The sequence below is a fragment of the Grammomys surdaster genome, unplaced genomic scaffold (assembly GCF_004785775.1).
Source record: "Grammomys surdaster isolate TR1022 unplaced genomic scaffold, NIH_TR_1.0 212, whole genome shotgun sequence".
In the NCBI taxonomy this organism is placed as follows: domain Eukaryota; kingdom Metazoa; phylum Chordata; class Mammalia; order Rodentia; family Muridae; genus Grammomys; species Grammomys surdaster.
Window position 1 is genome coordinate 5,020,655 of NW_021604657.1, and position 10,245 is coordinate 5,030,899.

Genomic DNA, 10,245 nt, shown 5'->3' on the forward strand with positions numbered 1-10,245 from the left:
CCCAACCCAACCCAACCCAACCCAACCCAACCCAACCCAACCCAACCAAATCAAATACCCAAGCCGCTTGGTTGCTTCCTTTCCCTTTTCTTTTCTCCCTCCCTCCCATTCTTTCTCCCTTCATCTCTTCTTTCTTTTATATGTATTTGCATATGTGTGTGGATATTTGTGCATATGTGCATGCATGTTCATGTGTGTGGCACATGCATGTAGCTACATGTGCACTTATGTGTGCATGGATCCCAGGGTTAATGTCAAGTATTTTCTCTATGGATCTTTACTCTTATATATTGAATCAGAATCTCTTGCTGAACTCTGAGATCAGTGTTTCAGATAGTCTGTTTACTTAGCTTGCTCTTGGGAATGCCCTGTGTCCACTTTCCATGTAATTGGGTTTTCAGATGGGCTGCCATACCCTCCTGGCTTTTGCATGTGTGCTTAGTCCTGAACTCAACTATTCATGCTTTTGAGGCAGGTGCTTTACCTGTTGAATCATCTCCTTAGTCTTGAAATCTAGCCTCTTGATGACATGGTCATGCTTAAGAAAACAGATGATTCTCGTGTGGCATAAAATACAAATCCAACATGATTAAACGTATTTCTTGATGTTTACAGTGCCAATGTACAGTGTTCAAGTTGAAATATTTAAATTGATTTTTATATTTATATAATATACATTTTGATCTTAAAGTTCAGACATATTTCATTGTGCCCATTATTGCAGTACATGCATTTTTTCTAAATTTAAAAAAAAGGCTTATTTGTTTATTTATTTTAAGTATGTGTGTGGGCACAAACTTGCCATAATTTGTGTATGGAAGTCAGAAAACAACTTTTCTGGAGTCTAGACTCTCCAACATGTAGATCCCAAGGTTTTAAAAAAGAACAGTGTCAGTCTTGGCAGCAAGTACTATTACCCACCAAGCCATCTTATTGGCCTTTTTTTTTTCCTGAATATTATTGATTTGTAATTGGTAGAATCCTATGGTCTAGAACTCATGGACATGGAGAGCCAAGTGTATATAAATGTGTATGTGTATACACATGAACCATATCATGTGCTGCAGAAGTATACTTTTGATTCCCTAAATGTTTCCTGAAATGGCAAGTGAATGGATTTTAATAAATTCCAGTCTGAATGCAGCATCCTTGGACGTGATGATGTACAGTAGCTAGCTATATCCATGTGATCGTGACTGTGAGCTAAGTACTGAAGCATGGATAATACCAAGCTCCCAGTTTAGGCTTTGCCTCCATTCCTTCACTCAGATTCTTAGTTTCCACATCTGTCAATCTACAGCATGAAAAACAAACCGTATAAGAATGTTCCACAATTGGAAAAAGACTGTCTGCACAGAGGGACGCTTAACTTCAATTTGTAAAGGTAGATACATCACCTTCCCTGCCCCAACTGGGCTGCTGTGGACCAGATGCAATCAAGGAAGCCAGTCCTGGCTCTTCACATCCCAACTTACCTTTTGAGCTATAGTGTTGGATCTGATCCAGCAATGCTTTCCTTTGTCTCTGTTTTGAAAGCCTCTCAATGGGATCTTTGGTTTTATGATGTGTGTTGCTTTTATGATAAGACTCTGTGGAGCAGATTGATGGACTTCATAATGGCCTCTCCTTCACCAGTGTGGACTATAGAAAATTCAGGAGGACAAAGCAGAAGGACATGGTGGGAATGTGGATATCACGGATGATCGCATTCTTTAGAGAGGTCACTATGGAGAGATTGGGGAGGTGGATTACAGGCCCTGATTATGAGACCTTTATATGCTTGCAGTGTCATGAAACGTTAGGTCATTTTGGGATTCCAGGATATCCAATATGAAAAACAATCCACCAGAAGACAGCTTCCATTAAAGTCTTAGTGTGAGCTTAGCTGAACTAGCTCCCAGGAACATTTTCCTACTCAGTGTGCCATTAGCCTGGTCTGGCCGTCAGAGACCTGACATAAATATTTGGACCAAGGCAGCAGCTCTGACTTAGGCCTTTCAAAGAAGAACCCTAATTAAAAGCAGAAAGCAGAGGGAGGCAAATTGAATTTTTGGAAGAGGTCAGCAAATCTCTTGAAGATACATTAGCCATGCTCTGGTCTCTGGCTTCATGAAGTATGGTTGTCTTAGAGGCAAGCGCTCAAGGATTCTTTATGACTGTAGACTTTCTTCTGGAGTAGATGGCAGGGCCTGTGTTTTAAGGTTGTGACCTGTCATGTAGCCCTCTATTTTAAATCAGGAATCCTTTTCTCTTGCTGATGGCTTCGCTGGCCACAGCATAAGGGAAGAACAATTCCGTCTTGTTCTTGTATCTTTTAACGGTGTTATTCTTCACAAGCATGAACAGATTAGAAAGCATATTCTCCTTTACCTTGTCTGTACATTTCTCTTTTCTCTTGAATGAAGTGCTAAGTCCTGTCAATTTTACTTTGTAAACTCCTGAACTTGACACTTTCTCTTCATCAGCATCCCCATCACATGTATTTTGAGTCCCTGTTTTACTCTGGTGCTATGCACCCCCTTTTCCTGTCATCTTTCCCTGTAGAGGTCTTTTATTGTTCCCTTAGTGGAACTGATATTTTATTATTGGTTTTGAGTTGTAAAGAAAATCATTAACTTTACTCATGTTTCTGGAGGCTAAGGAGTCTAGGAGCATAGTGAGGGCTTTGTACAGTCAATGTCATGTGGAAACACAGAGGGCTGAACCTGAATGGCTCTAAGTCATGCTCACAAATACACTTGAGGAGACCCTTTACTTGTAGGCGTGTCAAACCTGCAGTCTGCTGGCTGCATGCGGCTCAAGATAGCTATAAATGGGTCTAAAACCAACACTGAGATAGATTTTTCTGTTTTGTAACTCAGTTACATGATCCTTAGGCATGAACTTTGTAGATTACAACATTCTGTTCAAATGTCATACCTGCATGGGAGCTCAGTTCATGATAGTCTTGCCAATAGAATAAAATCCAGGTTCTTCAGACTTACTTACCAGCCCCTTCACAGACCTCCTGCTGTTCACCTCTGATATCCTCGGCTGAGAGCTCCCTTTCCCACTCTGTTTAGTCAGCTATATGGCTCTTGTTGAGGTCATTGGTTCAGTTCCCAGTATTCACATACAGCAGCTCACAAATGTCTGATATTCTAGCTCTGGTGATCCATAGATGCCCCTCTTCTTGTTTCCAAGGGCACTTGTACACACGTGACACACATACATATAAAATTAAAAACAAATCTTTACTTCCCCAAACTCCACGTTTTCTGAGGAATGGATCTTAATATGTCCTGGTTAGTGTCAGAAATAAAAGCAGGCCATGAGCACAGCCAGTGTAGACTATTGATGTAGCCATGCTTCTCAATGATGCTGTGTAAGAGACTGGGATGGGGGCAGGATGGGAGAAGAGACTTTGCGTGTCAGGAAGTAGAATATGTTTAACTTGAAAAGGTCTTCCCCATCCAGTTTTCTTTCCATGTGGATAATCCTGAAATCCCATCCTGGAAAGTGTAATGATATCTGTAAGATATAAGGTGCTTGATTACGGGGAGATAATTATATCCTCTTGAGTTCCAGTGTCCAAATATAAGTAATGGACTCTTCTGAAAGAGCACAATGCTGGAGCAGAAAGTGAAACCCACAATCACCTTAAGAGCTGATCTCAGTCTCTATGAATCAAATGTGGAGGAGAGGAAAGCACGTTCTCTCCAGGTACATGGCTGAGTTTGGGATGGACATGAGTGGGCTACAAGCCCGACAATGGCTGACTTGTTGAGAGCATCATGATTGAGAGGAGATGTGTTTAAATTCTGTGACTAAGCGACCAGAAGTACATTTTTTTTTAGTGTATGTGTATTTATGTGTATCTGGGGAGAGCAGAAGATGATATTTGAGTGCTTTTATAGAGAAATGGGAATTAGAGTTCATGAAATTATATTGTCCATTTTCTTCTTTTCTAATATTAGATTTTTAAACTCACGTTTTGACCCCCAACCCCCCCCCCCCCCCACACACACAAACATGCACCCTTGAATGTGTTTTACTTTGCTTCTTGTCATTACATTTCCTGTCCTGCCTGCCATGCAGTCAGGCCATCATCCTGGAAAGGACAGATTAAAAATAAGCCTGACGAGGCAGGACTGGGCACAGGCTAATATTGTCTTGTGCTCTTTCCAGGTTCAGCGTGATCTTCTCTGTCTCCCTTCTGGGCCAGCACTCTGCCTTCTCAATCCATCATGGTGTTTGGTGAGTTTTTCCATCGCCCTGGACAAGATGAGGAACTTGTCAACTTGAACGTGGGGGGCTTTAAGCAGTCTGTGGATCAGAGTACGCTCCTGCGGTTCCCTCACACACGACTGGGGAAGCTGCTTACCTGCCACTCTGAGGAGGCCATTCTGGAGCTGTGTGATGACTACAGCGTGGCAGATAAAGAGTACTATTTTGATCGGAACCCCTCCCTGTTCAGATACGTCTTGAACTTTTATTACACAGGGAAGCTGCATGTCATGGAGGAACTGTGTGTCTTCTCCTTCTGCCAGGAGATCGAGTACTGGGGCATCAACGAGCTCTTCATTGATTCCTGCTGTAGCAGTCGGTACCAGGAGCGCAAGGAGGAGAGCCATGAGAAGGACTGGGACCAGAAGAGCAACGATGTGAGCACAGACTCCTCCTTTGAAGAGTCATCTCTGTTTGAGAAAGAGCTGGAGAAGTTCGATGAGCTGAGATTTGGTCAGCTCCGAAAGAAGATCTGGATTCGAATGGAAAACCCGGCTTATTGCCTGTCGGCCAAGCTCATTGCCATATCCTCCTTGAGCGTGGTGCTGGCTTCCATCGTGGCCATGTGTGTGCACAGCATGTCAGAATTCCAGAATGAGGACGGAGAAGTGGATGACCCTGTGCTGGAAGGTGTGGAGATTGCCTGTATTGCATGGTTCACTGGTGAGCTGGCCATCCGTCTGGTTGCTGCTCCATCCCAGAAGAAGTTCTGGAAAAACCCTCTGAACATCATTGACTTTGTCTCCATCATTCCCTTCTACGCCACATTGGCTGTGGACACCAAGGAAGAAGAGAGTGAAGACATTGAGAACATGGGCAAGGTGGTCCAAATCCTTCGACTCATGAGGATTTTCCGAATTCTGAAGCTTGCTCGGCACTCTGTAGGGCTTCGATCTCTTGGGGCCACACTGAGGCACAGTTACCATGAAGTGGGGCTATTGCTTCTCTTCCTTTCTGTGGGCATCTCCATCTTCTCCGTGCTTATCTACTCTGTGGAGAAAGATGAACTCGCATCCAGTCTCACCAGCATCCCCATTTGCTGGTGGTGGGCCACTATCAGTATGACCACAGTGGGATATGGAGACACCCACCCAGTCACCTTAGCTGGGAAAATCATTGCAAGCACATGTATTATCTGTGGCATCTTAGTGGTAGCCCTCCCCATCACCATCATCTTCAACAAGTTTTCCAAGTACTACCAGAAGCAGAAGGACATGGATGTGGACCAATGCAGCGAGGACCCACCGGAGAAGTGCCATGAGCTACCCTACTTTAACATTAGGGACGTGTATGCACAGCAAGTACATGCCTTCATCACCAGTCTGTCTTCCATTGGCATCATGGTCAGTGATCCTGACTCCACAGATGCTTCGAGCGTTGAAGACAATGAGGATGCTTACAACACTGCATCCCTGGAGAACTGTACTGCAAAATGAGCAGGGGCATTTGCACAGAGCGCTCGTGTCCCTTCTTGACATTAGGTTAACACAGCTTTATAAACCTCAATGGGTTTGTTCAAATAAATCATTTAATTCTCAGGGTGTACCTTTTAGCCATAGTTGGACATTCATTGCTGAATTCTGAAATGATAGAATTATCTTTATTTTTCTCAGTGAGATCAATTAAAATGCCTTGTTCTGAAGTTTATTTTTTACAAGAGAGAGTTGTAATACGGTTTTTTGGGGGAAAAAAAGTAAATGATATTGGGAAGGATTTATTGCTACAGCTTATGCATCATTCTGTATTTGCCATTCACTCACATTGAGCTAACTATAAATTACTGATGATAGAGCAGAGGCCCAGGTGACTGAAGGTGACATGCATGTAAGATCTACAACATGAGACAATGCATGTAAATCCATGTTCATGTTTCAGACATGGGAATTAGGAGGCCAATAAACTTCTGATTCGGTATGGAGAATGCCTTGTTTCTATGTTCTTATGTCAAGTAAATACATTATGCTCACAATTGGCCTGAAAGGGCCTGCTTCTGTCAAAATATCAAGAATTTTTTTAATGACAACTTAGGTGATGGTTCAGTTGGTAACATGCTCCCAAGGTGACCTGAGTTTAATCCTCAGAAACTACAGTTAAAAAAAAAAAGTCAGACATGGTATTGCATGTGTATAATTGCAGAATACAGTCAGAATACAGTTCATTTGCTGGCCAGCCCAGCCTACCTGGTGAACCTCAGATTAATGAAAGACCTTGTGTCAAAAAGATAGATGGTATTGAAGAATGATACCCCGGTAGTCTATCCTCCGACATCTACATACATGAGCACATATGCTCTCCTGTACACACACACACACACACATACACACACACACGTGCATATGCATGTACATGAGTTTTTCCTCTTTGTTCTGAATATGCCCAATGGTATGATAGTTTTTTGTTCCATATGCTATGGTTGGCAGGTAGAAGAACATACCATTCTGTCTCATGTAAAATAATTAAAATGATTAAATATGTAGATGTTTGAGACAGATGAACAGATGTTATACCTTACCTAGGTGTATTTGCAGTGCACTTTGACTTTTATAATTTGTACTTCCAGGATAAAATTTGAAATTTATATACACCTGGGTAAAGCCTACCCACTCATAAGCAAAGAGCTACTTGCTGAGTGGAGGAGAGGAAGACACAAACACACAGTTGTGGACCGTTATGCTGAGCAGTGAGTGCTCAATCTCTGAGGCAAAGGCGCTGACAGCTATAAAATGAGCCAGCATTTTCAAACTGCCATAGATAGAGGAAGAACTGCTTCAAAAAGCAACTCCATGCCCTGAAAGAAGACATGCTAATCACTGCCAGAGCCAAAGACACAGTTCCATCCTGTATGGAGGGAATGTAGCCTCAGACTCCATTTTGGAGATGTAGCAAGATGCTAATGGGTCCTGTCAGTTGGTTGCCAGTTCGGTCCCTGAGCTCTTTCGAATGGAGAAACCACAGGGATTTATTACACAACATTTAATGTGTGGAGATACATCTCATTGAAAGTCTATCTATAGACTGTCAGTACCTATAGCACTTTTCATTCCTCTTAGTATGTCTGTGACATCTGAGAGAGACACGAAGAAATAGTTTGGTTCTAAACTTGATGTTTATTACATAAGCGTGTCATCAGAATTCTACTTGTTTGGGAAAACCTTTTCAGCCAAAATGATTTTTTGATATTATCATAAATGTAAATGTAGTTTATATCATAAAGTAGGAGTTGGTATCCTGTTTTATTGAGTATTTCCTAGCTAATAGTGAAGTAACTGGAGGCTGCTTGTATAGCCATTGTAATAGGAAGCAGCTAGCAGCAGCCACCGTGCAAGAGACCTCGGTGTGTGTTTGTTGACATAATCTCTTTTATTCCTTGCAACTTCCCTAGAACTTAGATTTTATTTCCATCTTCATTTGAAGTTGCAGAAGCTGAGGTTGTCAGGAAGGTTTGGTAAGTTCACAAGATGGGTAACACAGCTGAGCTTTGAACTCTAGAAGACAGACTCCAAAGCTGTCCTCTGGACTACGAGAGAGAGAGAGAGAGAGAGAGAGAGAGAGAGAGAGAGAGAGAGAGATTTGTGGCAACCACAGAACAGCTGCCCCCAAAGAGAAGAGGAGCTAGCAAGCTCAGTCAGAGTTTGATTTTTCCCGTGTCTGAGTCAAAGGGGCATCCTGGCTTGTGTACTTTCCTGATACGGAAACCAGACATCATTACTTATAGACTTTTCTAGAATAACTGTGAGGCTGGAACAGGCTCTGAGGGACACTGATAGTAGACACAGTGAACAAACTACTTCTCCAGAAATTTGAGTAGGTTTCAATTGGCAGACAGGGGGACATTCTGAGTCAGCACTCAGTAGGAACTGCTTCTGTCTGTGCTTCTGGGAGGCCCTGCAGTGCTCACCCTGTATAGCCTGAGTGTTCACTGTGGCTCCTCCCTGGTCTTGTCTACAGCTTCCCAGTACCTCTTCACCCCAGTCCTTGCATCAGTCACACAATGAGGCTCTGGTGACAGGCAGCTACTCTTGGCTTTCCCACATTCCTCAGAGATCCCTCTTGTTCCATGCAGAGACAGAGACCCCTTTTCTATGGAAGGGTGGACTTTCTGGCTAAACACCAACTTTGTGGGAAGCTGGTGAGGATGTGAACATGAACAGGGAGCAAGGGAACCAGGCAAACTCCGTGACGTCTGGTTTTGTGTTGATGACCTTGGGATTCATTTCAGCCGACTGCTTCGGGGTGTGTTTGTTACCTTATAACTTGCTCTTTTTTTTTTTTCCTACTCTGTGAACTCTGCTTCCTTACACTTGTTTTTATCATAGCTTGTCGGGAATTTGGAAGGCCATGAATTGTGCTGAAGGATTGCCACCATCCTAGTCCTTTACCCTGGGGGCAGAGAGAAAAGGGTCAGAGAGAGGAGGAAGGGGAGAGTGGACAGCTTCCTGGAGGAGTTGACACCAGAGCTATCTGGTAGGTAGGTGAGGGGCTCTGTTCTGAGCCTGGCTTAGTTCAATTAGGGACAAAATAGGCATTGGTACCAGCAAGCTCCCTGTGTCCCTCATAGACTCTGCCTCCTACTGCATACACTGCTTGCTAACCTCTACCTCTGTTTTCTCTCTCTCCCTTTTTGCTCAACACACAATTTTAGTGGTGGTATCTTTCACCTTGAGGTGCTCTGACCTCCTACCCACTTTTTGTCTGGTAGGGGTCAGCAATGTAGAAGAGGTAGACCTTTGCTTGTCTGGTCTTCTTGTTTTGTCTGAACTATTTGGACTCAGATGCTTTTGTCCTTATCCAGTACTCCATCTTGTGTTAATTTCACATTTAACTCAACAGTTTTGGGGGAGTACTGTTGTTGTCCCCATCTGGAAGGTTATAGTATGCTGTTCATTTTCTTGGGGCTTGGAGACCTGTGCTGGATTTTGTGAAGGTTGATTTATAGTACTGTTAAGAAATATTTGTTGACATTTAGAAAAGGGTGGTTTGTACCATATGGAGTTGTCAATAGCTATTATTTTTAATAAAGGATAACAGCAGTATCAATATGGTTCCATTTAGTGGTGTGAGCTTGCCTTCTGTTAGGGGAAAAATGTCTCTTAGGTTAGATAAATGATTAGGGCAGACAAATGTGTGCTATCTTAGTCAGACGTGGGAGTGGGGAGCCTGGGATTTCCAGTTACTCCCACTGCTCATTGTTGCATGATCAGGAAGTGAGAAGCAATCAGAACTTGCGATCTCTTTTGGAGGGGAGTGGATGATGGCTAGGATTTATCTCTCTCACACTTGATAATTTATACCCTCTCCAAGCTGTCTAGGTTCTTTCCAACTTTGTTTATTTTATAAGTGTACCCGATAAGAACCAGTTTTAATTTGCCAAGGAATTTTCCTTTTGTTCTCGCTCAGTGGAGTTCTAGCCATTGAGGTCTGACTTCTGTTTTTGGGGCCCTGAGAGTTTGCTACCTTAAAGCTTCCAGTGTCCAATGTACTTGCAAAAGGTTGTTCATCTCTCTGTGTCTGGTGGCAGGGGTGAAGGCTCTTGTAGTTCTGGTAGCCAGGCTGGGTGAAAGGTTTCCTGAGAAACCATGAGTGCATGGCTTTGATTGGTTCACACGCCACTGGTAGCTTAACCTTGCTCATTTGGAGCATCTGTTAACTTTGTCCTTCCCAGGCAGGATGCCAGAGCATTTAGGGGAATAGGAGGGGGGGTGAGCTGGGGGAAAGAAGACAAAGAAGTCTTAGATGGTTAAGCACTGCTTAAGGTCATAGGACTTGAAAACGTGGGGCAGCTTGGAGAGGCCTTTGGGAGTCATATCACTATTAATTTTACAGTGAGGAAGAATGAGTTGCTCAAGGTCATGTAGCAACACAAAGACTAACTGCATCCTAGAACTTAGTCACAGCGCTAACTCCCTCCTTTTCCCTTGCTTTCCTATTTAAAACACACACACACACACACACACACACACACACACACACACACACACA

The 10,245-nt window shown here is 43.1% G+C and overlaps 1 protein-coding gene across 2 annotated transcripts in view; it reads left to right on the forward strand.

The window, feature by feature from the left end:
* The window catches only part of Kcns3 (potassium voltage-gated channel modifier subfamily S member 3), a 48,138-nt gene extending 41,951 nt beyond the window's left edge, over positions 1-6,187 (forward strand). Inside the window, exons 1-2 of one of the 2 annotated variants that reach the window (XM_028772220.1) lie at positions 3,616-3,702; positions 4,168-6,187. In XM_028772220.1, coding sequence (XP_028628053.1) covers positions 4,227-5,702 — 1,476 coding nt within the window. In that variant the 5' untranslated portion in view covers positions 3,616-3,702; positions 4,168-4,226 and the 3' untranslated portion in view covers positions 5,703-6,187. Of the gene's footprint in view, positions 1-3,615; positions 3,703-4,167 lie in introns of those variants that run through there. The other variant, XM_028772219.1, reaches the window with a different exon arrangement.
* The last annotated feature ends 4,058 nt before the right edge of the window (positions 6,188-10,245 follow it).